This window comes from Chinchilla lanigera, unplaced genomic scaffold, assembly GCF_000276665.1.
Source record: "Chinchilla lanigera isolate Chin_1 unplaced genomic scaffold, ChiLan1.0 scaffold00009, whole genome shotgun sequence".
In the NCBI taxonomy this organism is placed as follows: Eukaryota; Metazoa; Chordata; class Mammalia; order Rodentia; family Chinchillidae; genus Chinchilla; species Chinchilla lanigera.
This window is the reverse complement of record NW_004955410.1, coordinates 45,984-71,001: the sequence shown is the minus strand read 5'-3', so window position 1 is coordinate 71,001 and position 25,018 is coordinate 45,984. Positions and strand designations below refer to the sequence as shown.

Here is a 25,018-nt window from a genome sequence, read left to right as displayed (position 1 = left end):
AAAAAAAAATAATAAATGAAGCATATAGAACTTCAAATAGCCAAGACCAAAATAAATCTACATAAAAGCATATAATAATCAACACTGCAGAAATTCAGCACAAAAGTAAAATATTAAAAGCAGCTAGAGAAAAGAAACAAATCACCAATAAAGGAAAGCCCATCAGGATCACAGCAGATTTCTCAGTACAAACCCTCAAATCAAGGAGAGCTTAGAGTGAGGTATTTCAAACCCTAAAGAAAGACAATCTTCAAAATGATGTATTCCATAAAACTGTCTTTCAAAATTGATGGGGAAATAAGATAACAACTGAAGAAATTTATGACCACCAAACTAGCTGTACAGAATGCTCTGAAGGACATAGTAAAGACCACAAACACATGAACACCGCTAGAAAGAAGCCGCCAGGCAGGGTGAACAATTACACAGAGGAAAAACAACATGAAAAATTAAACAGGGAACAAACAACAGGAAAACAACATAAAAAAAGAAAAGTCAACACATATCAGTTATAATTATTAATGTACATGGTCTCAACTCACCAAACAAAAGAAACAGACTGGCAGAATGGATCAAGAAGCAAGATCCAATGATATGCTTCATCCAAGAGATGCATTTAACCCAAAAAGAAAATTACAAACTAAAAGTCAAAGGATGGAAAATAAACCTCCGTGACACAGGAACCTAGAAAAAATCAGGGGCAGCTATTCTAATTGCAGAATATGCAAACTTTAAGCCAAAACTAATCAAAAGAGAAAAACAAAGTCACTACATACTTGTTAAGGGAAAACTCCAAGAAGAAGAGATAACAATCTTAAATATTTAGGAATCAAATACAGGTTTACCCAATTACATAAAACAAATATTAACAGACATGAAAAATCAAATAAGCACTAACACAATTGTAGTGTAGGACCTTAATACCCAACTCTCACAAACAAATCAACTAGACAAAAAAACCAACAAATATTAGAATTAAACCAAGCCCGTGAACAAATGGACTCAACAGATGTCTATGGAGCATGCCACATCAAAATATCAGAATACACGTTCTTCTCAGCTGCACACAGGACTTTCTCAAAAACAGACCACATATTAGCCCACAAAACACATTTAAGCAAATGTAGAGGAACTGAGATCATTCTATGCATACTATCTGACTATAGCACAGTGAAACTGGAAATCAGTGACAAAAGAAGTGACAAAAAACTACATAAACACATGGAAATTAAACAACACCCTTCTGAACAACCAATGGGTCACATTCTCCTTAATGAACAAAGGCACAAAAATACTCAATAAGACACTGGCAAAGAGAATGCAGCAAATCATTAAGAAGATTACACACCATGACCAAGTGGGATTCATCCCAGGGATGCAGGGATGGTTCAACATATGCAAATCTATACATATAATATACCATATTAACAGAACAAAAGACAAAAATCATATGATCTTCTCAATAGATGCAGAGAAAGTATTTGACAAAGTCCCACAGCCATTCATGATAAAAATCCTACAGAAAATTGGAATAGAGAGTCTTTGTCTTAATCTGATAAAAGCCATCTATGACAAACCAACAGCTAACACCATATTAAATGGTCAAAAACTGAAAGATTTCATTCTAAAATCAGGAACAAGACGAGGATGTCCACTATCACCACTCCTATTCAATATAGTTCTGGAAACATTAACCAAAGCAATTAGACAAGAGAAAGACATAAAAGGAATAAGGATAGGAAAGGAAGAAGTTAAATTATTATGTGAAGATGACATGGTACTTTATGTAGAAGACCCTAAAAGCTCCACCAAAACACTTGTAGATTCAATAATCAATTCAGTTGCTAGATACAAAGTCAACACTCAAAAATCAATAGCATTCCTGTACACAAGCAACAAACTCAGAGAGAGAGAAATTAGGGAGACCACCCCCTTTACCATAGCATCCAAAAAAAAAAAAATTAAATGCTTAGGAGTCACTCTAACAAAAGAAGTAAAAGATCTACACATTGAAAACAACAGTACTCTGAAAAGGAGCTCAAAGAATATATCAGAAAATCAAAAGCTACTCCTTGCTCGTGGATAGGAAGAACCAACATAGTGAAAATGGCCATACTCCCAAAACTGTTACACAGATTTAATTCAATTTCAATGAAAATACCATTAGCAGACCTCACAGAACTAAAGAAAACATTCCTAAAATTCATTTAGAACCAGAAAAGACCTAGAACAATGAAAGCAATTCTGGGCAACAAGGGAAAATCAGAGGGCATCACAATCCCTGATTGGAAATTATACTACAACGCTAATGTGATAAAATCAACATGGTATTGGCAAAAAAATCAAACCTGAAGATCAGTGGAACAGAATAGAAGATGCAGATGCAACTTCAAACACACTTATCTTTGACGAAGGAGCCAAACATGTTCACTGGAAAATAGTCTCTTTAATAAATGGAGCTGGCAAAACTAGCTTGCCACATGCCAAAGACTAAAACTAGACCCATGTCTATCACCATGCACTAAAGTCAAAATTGATCAAAGATCTAATATTAAAAGAAATACTAAATATACTGGAAGACAAAATAGGTAGAAATCTTGAAGACACATGTGTAGGCAGAGACTTCATGAACAAAACCCAGACTGCAAAGGAAATACTACAAAGAATCAACAAATGGGATCTCACCTTATTAAAAAGCTTCTGCACAACAAAAGGAATCACTAACAAAGGGAAAGAACAACCCACAGAGTTGGAGAAAATTATAGCCAGCTGTCCATCAGGCAAAGGACTTATATCTAGAACATACAAAGAATTGAAAAAAATCAGGACCCCAAAATTCAAAGAACCAATCCAAAAATGGGCATCTGAGATGAATACACATTTCTCAGATGAAGAAATACAAATGGCAAATAAATATATAAAAAATGTTCAACATCACTGGTCATTCAGGAGATGCAAATTAAAATAATACTGAGATTCCATCTGCCCCCAGAAAGAATGGCTATCATCAAGAATTCAACCAACAGCAAATGCTGGAGGGGCTGTGGGGAGAAAGGAACTCTTCTCCTCTGTTGGTGGGAGTGTACACCACTGTGGAAATCAGTCTGGAAATTCCACACAAAACTAGGATTAGAGGCCCCCCTTTGACCCAGCTAGTCCCCTACTGGGCATCTTCCCAGAATAATTTAAAACCTCATACCACAGCAACACATGTGCACTCATGCTTATAGCAGCACAATTTGTAATAGCTAAATCTTGGAAACAACCCAAATGTCCATGAGCCGAGGAATGGATAAGAAAGTTGTGGGGGGTTTTTATATAATGGAATACTACTCAGCCATAAAGAAGGTAAACTTGCAACTTTTATAGGTAAATAGATGCAACTTGCAACCATTCTCACAAGTGAAATAAATCAGACCCACATTTGTAAACACATTGTCTCATTAATGTGAAAAACTGAAAGAGTAAATAAGATCTAAAATGTACAAGAGATATTGTGACTAAGGAAGAAATTGTTCAAAAGAAAAAAATTATGATGGGAGTAGGGGAAAAGGAAGGAAGGAAAAAGAAATACATACACACACACACACACATGATAGGTAACATAGTTATACAACTAGTTTTTCTTAGTTCACTGAAAAGAAGGTTTTGTGCTAATACTCCTTTGGACAATATTTCATGCCTATATCTTTTATTCTGAACAACTACTCTGAAAATAACAATATGCAATGTATTAATTATTGTTACTCTCCTATCACACTGTTTTGAAACTGTTTTGTTATTTTTTTCTGTTCAAAATAAATAGAGTATGTCTACCTATATTGCCGCACTGCAAAGAACTACAGCTTGCACCATAACATCTACAAAGACATGTAAAAATGAAACTGCAAACATATTTTACTTATCTTGAGGCAGTGTGCACAGACTACTGTAATTTGAGATTTCTCTTTCTGAATGCAACTTGGGTTTCACCTATCAATTTCCCCCCTCCGCCAGACCTTCTCCCACAATACTGGTGCAGTACATTCTTCCTAAACTTAACATACACTGGTGAAGTCCAGAAGAAATAATAGAAAATAGCAGAGAGAAACAGTGAGGCAATAAAGAGACAATAACAGACTAAAATGAAATGAATGAGAGAAGAGGAGAATGGGAAGACTGAAAAGTAGGATAGATAACGGGATCCATCTCAGTCACTGCCTTACCCTGTCACAGAGCAGCTACTCTGACACCTCAGTTTATGATCTGGGGAGGACGGCTGCATTTGTGTTTGTGTGGGGAAGATGGGTTTGTCACCCCATAGGAGTTTGCAACCAGAAGCAATGTTCTGCTAACACTTGCAAACAGAAACATTCATGAGCTGAGGCATTTCTGCTCTTATCATGTGTTTGCTTATCGAGTGGACGGTGCGGCCAGTTGGTTTAGTACATGCGGGATCATCTGTAAGGTCAGGAGCATGAAATGCATACCACACTTTTATTTGAAAACTTCTGCCACCATCAGGTCTCTTTTCACTGCCCTTGAAGAAGTCTGTCACAGGATGTCTTAGGGAAGACACTGATAGGAGTTAATATGGAAGAGATGTGGAGGAAAGGCCTTCTGGTTTTCCACCTATCTTGACGGTATATGCAGATAAATTCTTCCCAATCCTGACCTCAGATGCCCACAAACATACGGATACAGGATCCTCAAAGTCACCCACTAATGGTACCAGTGAAGGTTCCGCTCCTTCCCACAGAGGAAAAATCCTATTTCTGATGAGCAAAGGCTCCCTATCAACTGATGTTTGGCCCTGTATTCCTCCTTTTCACTTTGTGCCAACTTCCTCTTGAAGTCCTTTTCCTCTTAAACCCAAGCTGACTACATGAGTGTGATGGTTGACTCTGGCGTCAGCCTGAATGGATCGGTAGCTGTCTGGACAGCGGCGGGCAGTGACCCTGGGCATCTGTGACATTTCCGAAGGAGATGGGTGCATCTGGTGGTGGATGAGGGGGAGACCAGCCCACACCGTGAGCGTGCACCAGCCAGGTAGCTGCGGCCCGGAGTGACCAAGGCAGAGTGAAGGTCTCTCCTCCGCCTGGCTGGGCCCTGCAGCTCCGGGCTCTCTGGCCTCGTCCGCACTCCAGGACTTACACCAGCAGCTGCCTGGGTTCTCAGGCCTTCAGCCTCACTGGGAATCACACCACTGACTTCCCTGGTCGGTCCTCGGGCATTCAGACCAGCACTGAGGCACACGATGACACCCAGGGCCGTCTCCAGCCTAGGGACTTCCCTGGTCGGTCCTCGGGCATTCAGACCAGCACTGAGGCACACGATGACACCCAGGGCCGTCTCCAGCCTAGGGACTTCCCTGGTCGGTCCTCGGGCATTCAGACCAGCACTGAGGCACACGATGACACCCAGGGCCGTCTCCAGCCTAGGGACATCCTGCCTGGACGCCTGAGCCTCCAAAACCACCCTTGCCAAGTCCCTTAATAAATTCTCTCTCCTGTCAATTTCTCCTCTCTCTGGAGAGCCGTGACTAACACAAAAAGCAACAGTAAGACTTTCTCAAACCACAACTGCTTGCCTGAAAACCTCGGTAGGATGGACAGGCCTGACCCACTTTCACAGGACAGGGACTGCAAGTCCTCAGGGCACAGACGCTGTGGCTCCGACCGAGCACCTCTGGGTGCCTGGGATCCCGACGAGGCTGGCTGGGGAGACAGCACTGCCACCCTGACGGAGGCACCCAGGGTTTGTATCAGTTCACACAGCAGCGGTCCTGGTCCACCCTCACAGGGAATGAGCTGCCCCTCCGCTGGCCAGCCAGAACTCACCTCGTGTCCACACAGGCTGATGTTGAAGAAGTGGAAGTACTTTGTCCCTTTGGAGGTGAAGCTTGGGCCGTTCATTAGCGAGCCTACGCTGCTGAGGTTGCTGAAGTCATAGTGCAAGCTCTGGTTTTCTCTTTCGTGGGAGAAGAAGCAGTCACTGTAGCAAACTGAATGGTCCTTTGTTTGACAATGAAGAAACACACAGAAACAATATTGCAGGAAAAAGGCATGAACTCCTGCTGGAACATGTCTCCCAAAAGTTCTAGCTATAAAATAGGCACTTCTGTAATTTTAGTTCTATGTTACCATGTTAGTATAAGCTCTAAACTCTAGATTTCTCTAGGAAAAGCTCAGAGGATGCAGATCTTTTAGTAAGTTAGTTTCTTACAGAAAGGTATTTTAAGGAACACAACAAAACTACTTCCTCCTTCACCCTAATATAACATTAATCTTTGTCTTTAAAACATCGTAAATTATCCCCAGGGCTTCCCAAATAACCCCTACAGCCAGCCCACAGTAGTGTTTGCTTGCTGTGCATAACAATGCCCAAGAAATCAGTTTTATTATTGTTGGAAAACTATATTTGAGTGCATGTCTTACTACATGTATCTTTATGTCCATGGTGATTTGCATTTTCATAGCACATATTCAGTGCTCAATAAATGTAAGGGAAGGAGAAACAATACAGGGAATTGAAAGGATGTTTGTTTTTCAGAATACATCGCAGCTCCACAGCTTGTGGGGATCCTCGAGTCTCCCCATAAAGCTCGCTGCTGTGGGGTGACGCCACGCAGCTGCTCACCTGGCTGCTCTTGCTCCCAGGTCCACAGGGAATGCACGCCTCCTTGCCGTAGACCTGGTGGGTGGACAGGCGGGTGTCGGGCGGACACTCTTGGCACTGGTTGGCTTCTTTCTCAATGTAGTGGCCTGGGGGGCAGGGGACACACGATGAGCCCGACTGCTCAGAGCCCAGGGCACAGGCGCGGCAGGAAGACGCCACCCCATCGACTGCGTTAGTGGCTGTGATGGAATAGATCTTCACCACATCCTTGATGAACCGTCTGTTCTAGAGAGAGAGCAGAAAGGGGTGACTCCTGCCGGGGCTCCAGGGCACAACAGACTGGCTCCACGCTGATGCCACCAAATGACTAAGCAAGGTTCGGACCAGGAAGTTTATAACTGATCCAATCCTACTGGATTCTTCTTTAAAGAAAAAAAAAAAACCCTTAAATCTTGACATAAAACTCTTCCACAGTAATGCCACAGTCGCCATGAGCTTGTCGTACACGGTATAAACTCAGCACGTTTACACCGGGAGAACGCTGCTCTTTGACAGAGGGACGACCCGGTCTGCATCACTGTTGCTCAGGTCCAAGTCTAGATCTAACGGTGCCCTCCTGTGCTGACAGAATGGCAGGGTGGAGCAGCCTGGCACCCAGGGATTAGGGGGTCCTGGAGGTCTAGGACCTGGGTTCCTCACTCAAACCCTGCCCTGGGCCACTGGCGACCACACCCCAGCCTGAGCCTCCTCCACTCTCGCCCTTGCGCTGGTCAGCGCACTGACTTCGACTACAGGTGTGGGATGGGAAGCAGGATCCTGCTCTTGCTGTATTTCTCCTTCCTGTGACAGAGCCAGACAAGGCCAGCTTTCATCCAGCAGTGGGCAGCCTTGTCTAAGCACGCTTTACCCAGACCACCTGATGCTTCCTACCTAGGCAAAAATAAAAGGCAGGCAAGCGGGGCAGGGCTGCATCCGCGTGCACGCCCACAAGGTGGGGTCAGAACCCTCCAGAGGAAGTGGAGTCAGATGAACTCCAGGGTTCCCCGCAAGCCCGAGGGGAAGAACGACAATGCGCTGCACGGCCCCACTCGTGAAGGCCACTTCCGCACACAGGACTTGCCTTGCTCTCATCTTGGAGGTCCGTCTGTGGAGACCACAGAACCAGTCCTGCTACTACTGCGGCATCTGGCGGGATTAACCCAGGGGAGGGCCCGCGCTGTTCGACCGGGGAAGGCGAGGAAGGACTCCTGCACCGTGCGTCTGCCCCATCGCATCTACATACATGTCTCCAAAGCAGACACTACCACCGTGAAACAGTACGACATTCAGTTCCACACATGGCTCCGGAAAAAGCCAGATCATCCGGCCAAAGAGGAGGAGAGCTACCAAACTTTCCAGGCTCAGAAAGCTTTGAAGCAAAATTTCAGATAACTACAAAATTAATTTTCTTTGAAGATTTAAGCTACTATATTTGTTCAGAATTTATAATAATTCAAACTTACACTATGTGATTCCATTTCGCACATTCTTACTTCAAGAAGTACAAAATACACCGTCACACCGCAATTCCCCACATAACCGGATGCCTACACAGCAGCACAGCGCTGCCTCTTCCCGCAGTCGCTCTGCACACCGCTGCACAAGGGCACCCTGGCCGTGCGTGCAGAAGAGACGCCGCCTGGCACTTACATCCTGGCCCTGGTTGGTCCTCTGGAAGGCCCACGTGAACGTGAATGTGGCATTCTTGAAGATGAGGTGAGTGTAAGCTTGTTTTTCTTTGGTTCCACCCCATGATTCCACCACATTGGTACTTTTTCTATTAATATCCTAAAACAGTGAGAAAATACAAAGCGCCAACTCAGTACTGACATACATGTGCTCACATTACACATACGTGCTCGTGGTTCTTCACGTTAACCCACAGTGCAGGGAACCCTCCACCCCTCAGGCTCCGTCTGCCCACACGGGCACCTCATCTCCGTGCTGCCACGGATGAGCCACAGGGTCAGGACAATCCGGAAGGGTCCCCAAAGTGGGGCACGTTTGAGGGTTAGGTTTTGTTTGCTTGTGTGTTGTATGTGCGACTCTAGCTTGGAATACACGCCAACAAGGAAAGATATAAGACCTCAAACTCCTCACAGAGTGCTTCCAGCATCCTTATCAAATGGGAAAGCTCTCCATTTTCATCTCTCTCCTTCCAAGTTGGGTAGACAGCTCCTGTACAGAAATCCTAAAACCCCCTGAATTGTACTTGGATTCTACAGGCTCACCTGAAGGCAGGCTAGACAAAAATGGTATTTTACGCACTCCTTCATATCCAAAGCATTTTACGTTAGTTAATTTGGTATCTCCAAAGCTCCAGTGTAAAGAAAATTCTCCTACAGGAAGCAAAACTCTGGGATTGGTTTGTTAAGGTGAGTAGCACGCGGCCCCTGCCCTGGAGATTGCCCAGTCAAGCAAGGCAAACGTATTTACCTGGTGGAGGTGGGACTGTTTTCCCAAGGGGCCTAGGGAGCATACGGGAGGAAGTGGCTAATTCCACTTAAAGGAATGAGCGAGCCTCCCAGCAGAAATGAAGCTGGAGCGGCCCTAGAAGCACAAATGGGAGTGCAGGAAGAAGAGTGAATGGAGGGACCCAGCTCAGCATGCAGGGCTGGGAGAGGCCAAGGGCAGAGTGCGTATCCACACGTGCACTCACGGGACGGTGGGAGCAGCCCACACAGCTGCGCTCACAGACGCCGGGGAAGCGCGGAGGGCGCTGTAGGGGATCATGCGAAGGAGATCGCGTGTGTCCCCGGGCTGCCAGTTCCCAAGCTATCAGAGTCACACACAAGGCTTTCTGAAACCCAGACTGCTGCACCCACCCCACCCCGGAAGACAGGAGGGGACCCTGCAATGTGCATTTCTGACACACAGTTAGAGCCAGGGTGCTGGTGCTGCTGGGCAGCGACCCCGAGAATCACTGCTGCAGGCACCGAGAAGTCACCGCCCGGAAAGCGTGGGTGGTGTTTATGTTTACGGGACAGTGCTGACAGCAGCCGATGAGGGTGGAGACGAGAGGAGCGGGGATTACTGAGTGGTCCAACTGCGGCGCTAGGAGCCTGAATCCCAGCAAGGGCCCTGGGTTGGACCCTACAGATGAAATAGGGGACACAGCTGGGAGAACTGAAGACCCGTGTGATGCCATCGACAGATGTAGCGAAGACAATCCAGGAGCTTCTTCCATCACTACAAAGTCAGCACCGTTTTCAGAAGAAAACAGTCTGCCTCACTCACACTGTCAGCAAGCACAGGGGAAAGGTTTACATCTTCACACACCCCGGGGCGCTATGGACCAACTGGAAATGGGCTGCCGAAGAGCTCCTAGAGGGTCACCAGGAAAACAAGCAAGCGCATGAAGTCACTGGGGGCGGGCAAGTTAGAATCTTAGCCAGCGATCCTCTAAAACACACGAGAGGTCCCGCGAGCCGAGAAATGCTACTCTTCTCAAGCAAGAAACTGGTGTCTACATCGAGTCCAGAAAAAATGGCAAAATCATAGATGCATGAAGTCCTTTGTCTAAGTGCATGAAACTTCACAAGCAAGAGTGTCCTGGCTTCCTCTCTACTTCCACTATCTTCTGCCTTCACTCATTAATTCATTTCTCCCCCTGGCAGCTTAAATCGAAGAACGCTTATTAGAGCAGAATTTCACTTCTTCCTGCTGAATCCTACACACTGATATTCCCTGGCCTCCATCGCTCACAAGCACCCTCGCTTACTTCTCTACACAAGCGAATGCCTGCTTTCTCCCCTTTCTGCACCATTCTTAGTGACTTCTACAGACATTCTGTAAAATGTTTTTAGAAAGCCCTAAGGATAGCAAGAGATGGGACTCCTGCCTCCACGTGCATAAATAAACCACACTTGAAAGAGAACGCAGACTCCGAAATCTGCCTCGGGAAGCCGCTCTCCACTCACCACCATGAAGTACAGGACACAGTCGGCGGAACAGAGCATCTCGAAGACAAACGCTATCCTGCCCAGCTCCGAGCCTGTGGCTCCTGTCAGAGACGTCGGAGGCCTGTGTGACAGATTACATTGCGGTATTTATGACCCAAATACCACTGGAGACAATGTGAAGCCACTTTCTGCTAAACTGAAAGCCACGCCCCCCTCTCCCCCACCCGTCCTCCTCTCCGGTCCAGGACCCGTCCTTCCCAGAGCACTGCCCTCCACACCCTCCAGTGTGCGGTCTACACAGCCCTCCCAAGCAGAGGCTACTGTGGACCCCGGAGCAGGAACAAACTCTCACTGGGGAACGTGAACATGGGGCACTGAGGCAAAGCAAGATTTACCAGTGTACAACACACTGCTTTATAAACAGAGCTGGGAAAAAACAAATCCTGCTATCATCCTAGACTGAGACTCCTCATTAGCAAACAGGAGCTGTGGTTATTACAGCTTTGAATGCTGAAAATCTCCAGCTTAATCTAAGGAACAAACAGCGTGATAGTCTCCCAGTCACAGATTTTACAGCTATTCTTAAATATATCACTGTGACTGCTCATCATAAGTACACTGTAACATTAATACATTCTGTAAGGCCAGTCCCACTTCATCTATTTCTGTGGGAAGCAGAAACAAAGATTCTTACAGAAAAGAATCAGAATTGGTTTTCCTTACTTAAATCCCGGGACGTGCAGGTTTAGGATCAGGTAGTCATTGTCGGAGCCTCCAGCTCCACTCTGGATATGATCTCCAGCCACCTCCCAACCTGGAAGTAAGAGCCATTTTTATCAGTAAAACTGCCATCAGTGATTTCCAAAAATCCCTCTAAATCAAGTAAAAGTAATATGCAGAACTAAGATTGACATGCAAAGTTGGACACACTCCACAGTAACTGCAGCCTTCCATGCAGTGTACAGGGCACACAGCCCCAAGCCCCGAAGGACAGGAGCCCTCGGCGGCAGCTCCGCGCTCACCGTTCATCCTGTCACACTTTGAGTTGCCCACGTTGAAGCAGGAGGTCTTCATGTTACTGGGGAGGACGTTCCACCACTTGTACTCAAACCCCAGGGCTGGCTCCGTTCCCGCAGGACAGGGTCTGCACTCTGCACAAGACAAGGGCCGCAGACCTGCGTGACCGCATCTGGACACTGCCTCCTCTGCTCCCCACACACGCAGCACACGGGCGTGGGCCAGACACCAGTTCCCTTGGAATTAGTAAGTGCCTCAAAAGCAATCGTGAAGGAACTTCTGGGCATGTACGTGTGGGTGTATTTGGCATCTTTTGCTTATTTGCGGCAGACGTGCACACACTCAACATACTGGAAAAGGATGGCTTATCCTTACATATTTCAAGTGAAATGTAAATCTTCCTCACCGATATCTAAAGGCAAGTGCTTTGCCTGAAAACAGTGGTATACAAAATGACATTAAAATAGCTGTCCTCACGCCTCAACAGGCCACATGGTCTCACAATTTCACTCACCTACCTCTCAACTCTTCTTCAGCCTCAAGAAGAAAGTTATCTTTTAAAGAGTTCTTCCACAAGAACTGTTTAGAACACGGCCCCTGCAGCCCAAGCAAACTGTCTTGCTCTGCTGTAACACACAGGTAGCCAGGGACACCCGACCTACCCTTTGTGCCATCTGAATACGTCCCGAGAGGGCAGGGGTGACAAGAAGACGATCCATTATTGTAGAATCCGGGGTTGCATGGAGGACAATCCTTCTTCTCTCCAGAAGGGGGCAGTCGAATAGCATCTGTGAGGTCCTCCCTGCAGATTTTGGGCTCTATCCACTTGTACATTATCTGTGTCTGGAAAAAGCAAATCAAGCAGGCAAGTCACATAACATGCTCATAACAAGGATGGAAAGCTGGCAGCATAGTAAATGTGAATGCAGTGGCAGAAGAGGGGTCAGCTGCAGAGGGTCTAAAACAGCACTGACAAAATCACCTTGCAAACAAATGTAGCTAACGGTACCCTCACTCACGTGGACAGCAGGCTCCTCCTCAGGAGACCCCTTTAAAGCAGATGGCGTGGTCACTGCCCATCCCCTCCGGTCCATCATCCACTCACACCCCGACTTAACCTTCCTCATCTGAAACTCCACACCTCGCCGTTTCTCTGCCCGGCACATACCACCGTGCCTTGCACACAGTCACCACAGAAGCAAAAGGTTTTCTTTCCAGATACAAGACCTTCGTGCCTAACAGTCCATCAACACTGGCGTGCTCTCTCCGGGTCTTTCTCCAGACCCTGACGTGAGACTTGCTGCGCTCTGAGGGTTCCAGAACCTGAGCCACCGCTCTGCCTGCAGGATGCCCTGGAACCCCAGTCCTCCCCCTCCCCCATGTGCACGCACCCCGCACAGAAAAAAGCAGAGAGCAACCCCCATAAGTGTTACCAAATTAGTTATTCTCACTTGAAATCTGAACTATGGAAAGGGTTAAAACAAAATTGCCATGTTCCATGAGGAAAAAAGAAGGTATTCCGGTACAAACCAAAAAGCAAACTTTCATAACACAACCTAACTTTTTAAAGAGACTAAGTGTTCCTTTCATTAGACATGTAACCTGTTGAAAGTATTTGACTTTTAGGCAACTCCTGCAAGAGGAAGTCTACTACAGAAGCCAGAGAACCAAGTTAAGGGGATTCAGTACGCCGGTTTCCAGTTGGTAGAGACTCACGTGTGGTAAATGCACTCAACTTTATCTCAAGGACAGTGAAGAGTAGATTACCTCACATGAGGCAGGGTGTCAAGAAATGCCTTAAAGGTAGAAGTCTCAACAGAATTATAAACAGCATTCTTGTTTTTATAGCGGCCTTCTCCACACTGCTGCTATGGCTTATGTCATGAGGCACTGCTCCAGCTCTGCTGTTCTGTGAGCCGGGGATCCTGCGCAGCGAGAAATTTACCAGATACTCCATCCATCGGGCAAACCCCAAATTGCATATAGAAAGGCAATACAGAGGTCAGAGGACCTAAACTAATGCAACAGTGATTATTTGGGGAGTTGACTGTTAAAATTCTGATTTAACAAGTATAGAACACAAGTTTCAGTGTCTAGCCAACACCCAAATTTCCCAAGTTATTCTGGCATTGATAAAGGCGTGACCTTCTCCTACGTTCTTGGAACAGCTGACTTCCAGGCGGAACACAGGTCAGCGCTGCCACCAGCACCACCACAATCTCCTCACACCTGGGGAGGCACATATGCTAATCATCACAGTCGTAAGTGTGGAAGACCCTGAGCAGGGCCGAGAAGGCACCTGCCCAAAGTCAGGCACACTGAGTAAGTCGTGAAGTAGCACCAGTGGAGGAGAATCAGTTTGGAAAGGACAAAAAACAGTAAAATACAAAAATCCACTTTGCGAAGCCATCTAGCCACATGACTTCCAATAGGAACAAACAAGTGGGATCAGGAAATGCAGAACAAACACCTTTAAACACAGACGTGTGTGGAAGCTACGTTTCAAAGGCTCTGCAGTGGAAGTTGTGTTCACACAGAGCCTCTCGCTCATGCAGCAGACTGGCTCTGTGTCTTTCTCATGGGGACAGGTGCTTTCCTATAGCTGCCTGGGAAACACAATAATCAATATTTATGAAACTTCGCTCCAAATGGCTTGCATAGCAGGTGAAATGCCAACCATCAGCTCATTCTGGGCCAAGCTGAGACACAATCATGGAATGGTTTTTATGAAACCAAAACTCTAGCAGAGTCAAATTTACTACATTTGCATTAAGATCACAAAGGAGCTATTTATGCTACTTACAAAAGGTACTTATGTTCAGCAGGAAAACCACACACAGAGGGTCTGGAGGGGCTCAGCGGCAAGTGCTGCATGGCACGTGCAAGCCCTGGGTTTGACCCGGTCACTGGGAAAACAACGCGCTGGAAACAAGTGGAAGCCGATTCTCAGACCAAATAAAATTCAAGGCGAGGAAGACGACATTCAGACAACTTCTGAGGCTGGATTTGTTCCCCGCGGCCCGGTGTCTTCCTGCAACCGTCACTGCGCAAGTGCTGAAGGCTTCGCGGGCTGCTGCGGTTCATCAGCGCTAAATCCCATCTGCCTTCACGGGCGCGCCGGCCACTCTGCTCAGGCCTCAGCCCCCAAGCCCTGACCTTCCCAGGTCCCAGCCTGAAACACAGGTCAGCGCTCCTGGAACGAAAGCCTGAGGATGATGGCTTGGGTGATGTCGTCTCAGGTCAGTGTCCAGAAAGGAAATGAAACCAAAGAACCCCAGACCGGAGGAGCAAGAGAGTTGACAGCCAGCCTGCTGCTACAGCTTCCCAGGCATGGGAGCCCCTCCACCTGGTCCTGTTTCACACTGGTTTGAGTCAGGGTTCTTGTCCAGCTTCTGAAAACTTGTCTTATATTTACTTTAACACACAATTTCATAATTGTCTCAAGCATGGAAGCAAAACTGTCACCATGCTCAGCCACCACTGAAAGGACACATGTGGCTCACAAAGCAAGGGACGCCCACCACTTCCCACCTGGAACACACACTCCCATATGCGCATGCACCTCTGCCTAGGTCTAGTGTCCAAAGTACATAAAAGTCTCAAGCCTTTCTGCAAGTTGCTAACTACCAAGCAGAAATGACCACACCCCCTTGACCCCAGCAAGCTAACCTGAGACCACCTTTAAGACTTGCTTGCTGGGCACAGTGATGCATGCCAGAAATCCTAGCACTCTGGAGGCTGAGGCAGGAGGATTGCTGCAAGTTTGAGGCCACTGGACTACAAAGTGAGTTCAAGGCAAGCCTGAACTACATAGTGAAACCCTTTCAAAAAGAGCCCCCCAAAAAGACTTGCCGCCCCCCCAACAGCTCAGGTGCAAACTTAGCATTTCTACATTCTGGGGCAGCCTCCTCATGCCTTTGAACATCTGCTGCTTCTTTCCATTTGGTAAGACAAATCTAAATCTTGGATCCCTTAGAAATCTTTTTTTGCAAGTGAATATTTTCTTTTCTAAATGCTTCTCTGAGACATTCACACAGATTGATGTTGGTTTTGCTAATTTGGGCCCCGTGGCACAGTGCACAGGAGTCCCTGTGCGTCTCCACGGCGTCCTTCTCGCCCGCCTCATGAACCCACAATTTGGTGTTTTCCTAGAGTCTTCATGGAGTCAAAGGTTTTGAAAGTAAGGTACTTAGTTCATGTTCCTCGTTGTATGTGTTAGGATATGTATAACTTGTTATGTCTATATTCTTAGGGCAAATCCAAGGTACCACACTCCTGCCTCATATCCAGCTACGTAAGCAAACATCTTAGATGCGGGGCTTCGATCTGCCAGGTACCCGCTTAATCCCACCATCAGCCCACAGCCTGCCGTACTGTTCATGGGGAGATCATGAGAAGTTTTACCGAACATTCTTCCAATGTTAAATCACATACTCTCTTGAAAAGCACTTGCCCAAGCTGGGGCACGGTAGCACATGCCTGTCATCCCAGCTTTCGGCACACTGAAGGAAAAAGTCAAAAAGGAAGAGAAAAAAAGGAAGGGATGAAGGGAAGGAGGTAGGACGGGCAGGAGAAGGGCTTGCCCTGTATCACCCATCATGGCTGTGTTCATGTTTAAACCTCAAGTACTGAACTGAACACAAACGTGTGTGCACCTACATAGGTGTACTGACATAACGTCATGCAGCTTTTGTGTACTTTCATATTCGCTCACATAAAATACTTTTGTGTATTGGATCTCATTCATTTAAGCCTCAGAAATGCTGAATTAATTATTATCACATAGAATAAACTAAATTTAGTTTTTTCTTTCTTACTAATAAGGAGAAATTAGTTGAAAAATGTTCAGCTAAAAACTACCAAATTACTCTTAAACCAAATTAGCGATCCCCCCACACATATCTCCTAAGTAAAGCACCCTTGGTGGGTCATTATTGTCAGGCCGAGACCTTACTTTACAACTCCTTGTCAGCTAACAGCTGTTACTTTGAGTTGCTTTTCTTACTGCAGGTAACAGTGGCACTTCTTATCACTGAAACTGCTCACTACTTTAAACTAGAATGTACTTGGTCATAAGGATTCAAATGAATATTTTTTATGACTAAAATCACATATAATCAAAATATAGATTAGAACCCAATGATGCAGAGTTAAATTCTAACTTTACTAATTTCCAAACTGAGTTTCAAATGTCATTACTTCCAAGGTGCAAGCACATCAGGAATGCAGTGAGACACTTTAACTTCAGATATTCTGCAGTGACACAGGCCAGTACAGACAAACTCCTTCATTAAGAGAAAGGCAGGCTGACCACAGGGCCCATGCACTCATCTTTCCTCTGGCTAGATGTCATTTGCGTTGTAACTGTGACACATCTTCTAATGCACTTACACAGCAATCTGTAATAACTGAACTAGCTTAGGCTGCACAACTTCTATGCGTAGAACCTGAGGAACTAGACAAAGTGACAAGTTATCTCCATCCTCTGAGTTGCAGTACGAACTCTAAAGCTGTGCTCTGCCTGATGCTATTACTTCTGGAAAACTGACAGAAACACAGCAGTAACTAATGGAGCACTCCCGCTGTACCCAGCACCAGGCTGGGTGCTGCACGCTGAGTCTCATATATTCTCACAGCAGCCTCACCATGCCAATGTCAACCCACTGCACAGACGGAAAAGCAAAGGCTTACAGACATGAAATAATTTGCCAACAGAGCAAATAAGCAGCAGATCTGGAAGTCAAAGCCAGGACAGCAGCTTCAACACCCGAGCTTCAGATCTCCTGTGTCCTGCACACACGTGTCATGAACAAGGTCCTCCATGAGCACTCAGAGTGTGCGCGGACGGGGCAGGGATCAGGCAGACAGGATGCAGTCGAGCGCCGCGCATACCTTGCCTTCCGCGTCGCAGGCCGTGTGGATCTGGAAGTAGTCCTTTGTGGTACAGGGAGGACGTTCCATACACTTGCTGGACCCTTCCTCTGCAACGCAAAACAGCATCTCAGAAACTGGCCATTGCCTCTGCAGCTCAAGGAAAGGGCAAAAATCAAAACCAAAACGCAAACCACAAAGTAAAAAAAACTAACCAGAGCAATTTAGGTAGAACTAGCTCTTCCCAGAGAAAACAAAGGCCTACATGTCTATTCTCCCCGCAACAGTAAGTGTTTCCAGGAGCATATCATAGTTTTACCCAGAAAACATGAGATTTCTTCCATGAGCAGCAAACACTGGAAATTTGGAAAAAAAATGAATACTTTCTAAGAACATCTCTATGCCAACAAGTTGCCTAGAAGTGGGAAGTGTTATGCTGACAGAACGTACGCAGAGCAGTTACTCGTGGGGCACGGACCGGAGGAAAACCACCGTCGGCAGGGGCCGCACAGGAAGGGATGACCCAGGCCATGCTTCCCCGGCACTCCGGGGACCACCACGTAGTCACCCGCTCCTGACTTGTGAGCCGGTGCGCCACCCACCTGAAAACTGGGAGTCCTCGTCACAGCGCACACACTCCGTGGCTCCCTTCTCCGAGTAGGTGTTCCTGGGGCACACCTGGCAGCTGAAGGAGCCTGGCTTGTTGCTGAACGTGCCAGGCTTGCAGGGGAAGCATTCGGAGGTGTAAGCCACCCCTGTGTGCACACGGAAAGAGGGCGTGCAAGGGGAACCCGTGTCAGGAAGCAACTTACCTCCACGGAGCGAGAGAGACACGTCACAGGACAAACCCTTCACTCTGATAATAGAGTACTAAGAGGATTTGTCATGTGCAAGCAACAGGTACATATGGCATGAAACATGACAGCCAGCAAACACTTAACACAGGATGCGGGGGAGGTAAAGCGACCACCTAAGTTACCAGAGACTCCACGAACTAATGCGTGGAATGCCACAGGTCCCACAGGTCTATCCATACTCCATTCCCACGGGCTTCCCACCACGAGTTCCCTCTCTCTCCTGAGTTCCCAAGTCCCCTGCCCTAAGAGACCCCAGAAATGACTTGCACCCTGGCTTCTAATTCCAGCTCTGGCCAGCAGATGTCCCTTAACTAATCCACTAACATGGCAGGAATAAGCTCTCAGAACATACTAAGATAGAAGCAAGCTTTAACAAAGAACCACTACTTTAGTTAAAAGCACCTCTGAGGATGAACCCAGCCAGAGGTGATGGGCTGCCACCCTGGGCCAGAAAGGACTCTGCAGTCAGGGTGCAGAGGAGCAGAAGCCCAGGGCTCTGTGCTGGTATTTAGGGTACGGGGGTAACCAGGTGTCAACTCGCAGACCAAGCTGATGCCTGGCACCACAGACATTTCACAAATGTAAAACAGGCCACTACGAACACAGAAACTTTTACTTTAAGACGTCTAAAATTACCACCACACTTACTTCTTTATACAGATTAAATAATTCAGTTCAAGGGTATAAGGAAAAGAAAAATAAACGATTAACCTGCTGGAAATAAAGCCAGGGTCTCTCTACCTGCAGGATTCCTCGTGTGTTATTTCCTATCCTCTAACCCTTTGAGTGAGGCGAGCCACACTCTAAAAATGTCTCCAGCATCATCTGGACGGGGGACTGGCTCCTAACACGCCTGCTGACCTTCGATGGTGATGTTCTTCACCAGCACGGGCTTGACCGCCTTGGAGCCCATCAGGATGCCCGTGGTTCTCCAGTAGAGGATGTTTGTGCCTGACTTCAGCTTCACCTGGGGACAGACACGCAAGAACGTGCTGAGGAAGCCTTCTGCTTCCAGCTGCGCCCAACAGCTATTCTCCTATCAATTTTCCTGTGCATTATAATGAAAAATCACTGATTTAGAACCAAGACATTTATGTCTCCTGTTAATTCTGACCAAAGCTGTGCTGAATGTAACGTTTCCACAAAAAGCAGTCTGCCAATCCACACAATGGAGTAAGAAAGGAGGAAGGGAAGCCTTTAAGTCTGAGCAAACAGACGAAATGATTCGAGCCCCTTGCGGGAAGTCCCGCTGTGTGCTGGAAGGGCCTCCTGTCACAGGGTGCCAAGCTCTGCTCCTCTGCGTGTTCCTGACCAGGACGTCCCTGCTGCAGCTGGGATGTGGTTCCCAGGAAGCGTGGCCGGCGAGGCTGCTTCTGGCCTGGTGGGGTTAAGAGGTGGGGCTGGCGGGAGCCCTGCCCGAGGAAGATGACTCAGTCCTGTGGATACAGCGAGCTCCCGAAGCCCCTGCGCCTCTGTGTGCAGCAGGTCACCAGCGATGGCTCTCACTGCCCACCAGTCCTTCCCCAGACAGGCCCTGTGCTGCAGCCAGGCCCTGAGCTTCTAAAATGTGAGCCACACAGGTCCTGTCTCTCTGTAAAGCATCCGGAGTCAAGCCCTTCACTGCTAACACGGCTCCTCTTAAAATCCATCCAGCAGCAACACGAGAACCTGGCACTGTTCCCACCATCACTCGACTTCAGCCTCCGACTCTAGGACTCGCAAGATGCCATGTCCAGCCCTGTCCAGCAGGGGAGCACTCTTCCATTCATAACTCCAACTGATTCATCCTGATGCAGCGAGTGGATCTTATGAACTCCTTGCCTTCTCCTTTGCACCTTACTCTGCGCAGGCTCTGCCTGGTCAAACTAAGCTGTAAAAGTTAAAGCCTGCCCAACTGCACCGCGAGAGAGCTGGACAAGTGGTGCACCTGGCACTTCCCCGTCACGGAGTCTTCTCAGGTGAAGACTGCGTGTCTGTGGGCACCCACCCAACTCGGGCCTAGGTGAGCGGATCCTCAGTGGTGCTGACATCAATCTGAAGCACACAGTTGAAAACAAGACCTCTGACAGGGTCCAGTGCACTCTCCACTCTGCTCCAAGCACAGAGGCAGGGACAGCTTCATCCATCCGACCAGAACTCAGTCTGCCCTGCAGGCACCACACTGGGCCCCGCCCAGATATCATCCCACCCAACCTGCAAGATCGCTCCATCTCTGAGATGAAAAACATAGCTGCGGAAAGATTAATGCAGTAACCTAGAGAAACACAACCGTGAGGCAGAGCTGGGTTTTAAATCCACGTCTTCCTCCAGAGGAACAACGATTTGACTAACAACAGCTCCCAGGGTCCCACTATCTGACAATCCCATCTCTGGTGGAGGGAGATACCCTGTGAAGACGCACACAGCTGCTGCATTCGACGTGACCAGAGAGGCAGGGTCTTGACCAATGGGTGGCAAATGTCAGGGCTCCAAACAGGTGAACTGCATCAGAATCGAGCCTGCCAACAATGAGGCCACACAGGACTCAAGAAAACCGAGCTTGCAAATCACTCGTGGACACTGCAGAGAAAGTTGTACGAAAAGAATTCCAAGGGCCTCCCAGTGACAAGAGCCCCTGGTTCTAGCCCCTGGGACGGGCCCATCTGGAAACCCACACACACGAGCTGTGGGAGCCTGTGTGTCCACTCGACCAGCCTTCTTTCCTTTAGTACCACAAGGGAGGAAGTCAGAGTGTGGTGGGAAGGGAAAGGGCAGGGAATCTCAGGGAACGACAAGGTTAGAAAAATAAACGACAAATAGGAATCTGAGCTCATGAAACTTAGGGACAACTTCTTTAAATGGAGATACTCTTAATTAATAGAAAATTATGCCCTCCTCTTACAATGCATGCTTAGAAAATGTCAGGAAGAGAAAGGAGAATGGGGTGGTGGTGAAGGAAGGAGAAATGGACTCACAGAATGAGAGCCCCACTGTCCGCTGTCCGTGAGCTTCACCCACTTGTCGGTGCTGGAGTCCATCTCCTGGCACTGATCGTTCTGAATCTGCGGGTCAAACACAAGGCTCCCAGTGAAGCTGTGAAATGAGTGCTCCTCAACCTCTGCACCAGCTCAGCTGCAAGGCTGCCTTTCCATGTCCCAACCAATGTACACACCTAGACCTCAGCACCAGTGACAACCGCACATGAGTGAGCGATCCCAAGCAAACCATCTCATAACAGAGAAGCCCGTTACGGAGAAAGAGGTGGCAGCTACCACCAAAGTCACTGTGGAAACCACCCACCTTACCTACATGTTCTAATGGCTTGCGTTCACCACGCAAGTCCCACAGTATAAAAATAAACATGGGTGATTTTTATCTTTGTGGCAGACTTTTGAGTTAATAAAGTGGGCTTTGCTCCAATTCCTGAGGACTTAACTCAGATGTGTAGGTGAGCAACGGTGGCCAAAATCAAAGTGCTATTTCCAATGACTACAGATATCTTGAGTGTCAAACACCTTCTAATTTCCCAATAACTCTTCCAAGATGCCAAGGGGTTAGGATGCTACTTTTCTAGATCTCTTCTGAGGATATTCACTGGAGCTCAGTTTGTGTCCAATTTCTATTCCAAGTACAATGACCATTTTAGTGTCAGTGTTGGGCCACCTGAAGGACGACATGGGCCCTGTACACATCTGAGGGGTGGTCGAAGATGGTGTCTCTCACAGGAGTTAGAGATCCCAAGCAACCATCTCGCTGTAAGCTGACAGCTTTTCTACCGCTGAGCCCAGACATTCTGAGATCCTGAGACACAGGAACGGCCACCCTCGTCATTCCGGAGACCGGGGCCCATGACCCACGACCCATTCTGAAACAGAAGCAGGCGTATCTCGGGCCAAGCCCTTACTCTCTCTAGGTTTCAGTTCCACCATGTAAGAAAAATGGTGTGGAAGAATAAAAGTCCACATAGCTTTGAAATTAAATATTGCTTTAAACTAACAATGCTCACTTTTAATTCTCAAAGCACAACCACATCTCCCAGCCTTCACAGGTCTCCCTTCTGTTAACCATTAGGACAGCAACTCTAAAGTGCTGCGCACCGCCCCCCAGTCAGCAATTGCAGCCTACAAAATGTCAACAAAAGGAGGAGTAGAATTCACCAGCCCTTTCCAGACCACAGCCGGAAGAACGAGGCGCCCTTAGGAGGAAGGAATGAAACAAACATTAGCTCAAGAGCACTTGACAGTCCGCGCTCAGGGACTATTGGGCAACACAAAGCTAAATACTCATTCCAACCATCAGCTAGCAGCCGGCTTGCTACTTTAATTTTAATGACACTGTTGAAATGTCCCAGGAACTAGAGAATCATTCATTCTGAGAAGGATTATGCAAATAAAATGTAGCTTAAAAAGTAAATGTGATTACATGTTGCTTAAACTCATCAAAGGCTATTACTGCTAAGAGGCTCCTTGAGACACCTTCCCAAGGCTCCTGAACAGAGGCAACGAATGCCAGGAACGGAAGTGTGGCTTCATGGCTCAGTCACACAAGCCAGCCATCACAAGTGGGGGCCAGACCCAGAGTCTCCGAGCTTCAAATCTAAGGCGCGTATTCTTATGGAAAATGCCCCTTGGCACTAAACTTTTGATGTAGACATTCTTAGTACCGCTACTACCGAGGGCAGTCACAACACATTGTTTACTGTAAGAAATCAATCTGAAAACACAAGCCTTGAAGTCACTGCCACGATAAATATTTGCTCAACTTAGTACAGCTTACATGGAATAATTTAGTGGTTATTCTGTGGGTCTGTTATTGTGCCTTGTATTGCGCTATATGCTATTTAATTAGACCAGGAGTAACAACTATCCCTGATTTTTTAAACTTTATGAAATTCACAGAAAGAGAAGCATACAGCCACTTCTACTCTTGAAATAACTGAAATAAATGAGTACACTTAAATAATTCTAGTTGGTAAAAAAAATCTTCTCTTTGAAATTGCTAAGAAAAAAATATTTCAAATAAGAACTAAAATTAGCGAAAGTATTTTTTTTTTTTGGTACCGGAAATCAAACTCATGACCTTGCACTTGTCAGGCAGTCACTTGTGCTCAGAGCTATATCCCTGGCCCAGCAAAAGTATTTTTAACAAAATGACATTTACAGCCATGAAAAAATGAATTTAAAATGAATCTTGGGGAAAGTACTAGTCACACACAGGCTAAACCTAATGACCATCCAACGGGTGTAGCCCCAGGCAAGCGTGCAAAGAAAAAATGTGGACAACTAGAAGACAAATACTACAGAAAAATTAACTCATCTTAATATCAAACTGAGGCATAAAGTGTAATGGAATGATGCACTAAGGGAAATTTATATCAATGTCCTTAAAAAGAAATTCTCTATGATGAATATGATCATTACATATATCCAAATTATAACAATAAACTTAAGAAAGAAAAAAAAAAAGAACATCAAGAATATGAAAAGCCTTACAAAGAACTCAAAGAAGATGTTGTTGTCCACGTACTGGTACTCAAAGAAGATGTAGCCGGACTTCTTCAGGTGCACAGCGTAGATCAGCGACACTGTGCAGTCATCTCGATTTGACTCAATGTAGTTTCCGCGAGGGGTCCAGGAAGAGCTGTGGAAACACCAGGCAGGGTTTATGCAGTGTCCCAGCATCCAGAGTCCACCACTGGTCACAGCGCTGAAGCAGATTCACAGCAGCTCCACAGTGGCGCATCGCCAGAGAGACCAGGCTCCAGCACCTCAAAAGTGACTTCCATCACTGAGAAAACGCCTATTTTTTATGGCACCTGACTTCTTAATTTTGTAAGGCTCTGTGATCGATTTGCTATGAAATTGCTATTTTTTATCAAAAATTTGATGACCAAAAAGGTGACCCCTACAGCCTTGAGTAAAATTGTTCTCTGAAATACCATCCACATTTTATTTATAAATACACACATACCTGTGCACACACACTGCAAATATATGGAAAACAAGACAGTACAACAATGGTAAGGAGATCAACATATAAAGTTATGCTTTTTCATCTCATAGGTTCTTCAGCAAGTCATGGGTCATAAGAATTGAAATTCTTGTGAATGATGGAATTGGTTTCTTTTAAGTTCCTAAATCTTGTTAAGGTTAGTTCTTAAACAATCAATTATTTAAAAAGCAGTATCATCACACTGCAGGGTTTATGATATGTTTTTAAATATATGACAATATCACAAAGATAAGGGAGTAAATATACCAATACTGGTACAGAGTTTCACATTATGCAAAAGGCAATGTCTCTACACTACAGTCAGAATACAGATTGCCACTTCTAGCCTTTACAATCTAGGAGTAGCAAAGATATGCTAAAATATAAAAAACACTAGCCATGATAGAAAAGAATTGGTGAATTATATTTTTAAGGTGTAAATGTCTGATTACCAAAGAACATCCTTAAAATAAATAGGTGGCACAGTGGTGCACACCTATAATCCCAGCACTCTGGGGGCTGGAGCAGGAAGGTCACGATTGAGCAGAGGTGGCAACTTGGTGACTCAGTGAGATCCTGTCTCAGAATTAGAATAATTTCAAAAAAGGACTGGGATGCAGTTTGGTAAGAGGGCCCTCTGTTTAATCCCAAGTACTGTGGAAAGGAGGGAGGAAAAAGGAGAGGAGAGGAGGGGATGGGGAAAGGAGGGGAGGGAGGGCAAAAGGCCAAACCACAAATCTGGAGGAAATGTCACACACATGGACA

General features: G+C 46.4%; 1 protein-coding gene across 1 annotated transcript in view; it reads right to left on the bottom strand.

Annotated features, from left to right (window-relative positions):
• Positions 1-23,981, bottom strand: part of Kiaa1324l (KIAA1324-like ortholog) — a 51,035-nt gene extending 27,054 nt beyond the window's left edge. The window contains exons 1-12 of the mRNA XM_005377188.2: positions 23,755-23,981; positions 21,238-21,324; positions 19,145-19,250; positions 18,029-18,181; positions 17,448-17,536; positions 12,218-12,398; positions 11,561-11,689; positions 11,262-11,352; positions 10,557-10,659; positions 8,287-8,424; positions 6,619-6,882; positions 5,820-5,993 (exon numbers count right to left, since the gene is read on the bottom strand). Of these exons, the coding sequence (XP_005377245.1) occupies positions 5,820-5,993; positions 6,619-6,882; positions 8,287-8,424; positions 10,557-10,659; positions 11,262-11,352; positions 11,561-11,689; positions 12,218-12,398; positions 17,448-17,536; positions 18,029-18,181; positions 19,145-19,250; positions 21,238-21,324; positions 23,755-23,943 (1,704 nt within the window). The 5' untranslated portion in view covers positions 23,944-23,981. The remainder of the gene's footprint in view (positions 1-5,819; positions 5,994-6,618; positions 6,883-8,286; positions 8,425-10,556; positions 10,660-11,261; positions 11,353-11,560; positions 11,690-12,217; positions 12,399-17,447; positions 17,537-18,028; positions 18,182-19,144; positions 19,251-21,237; positions 21,325-23,754) is intronic.
• Positions 23,982-25,018: the final 1,037 nt, after the last annotated feature.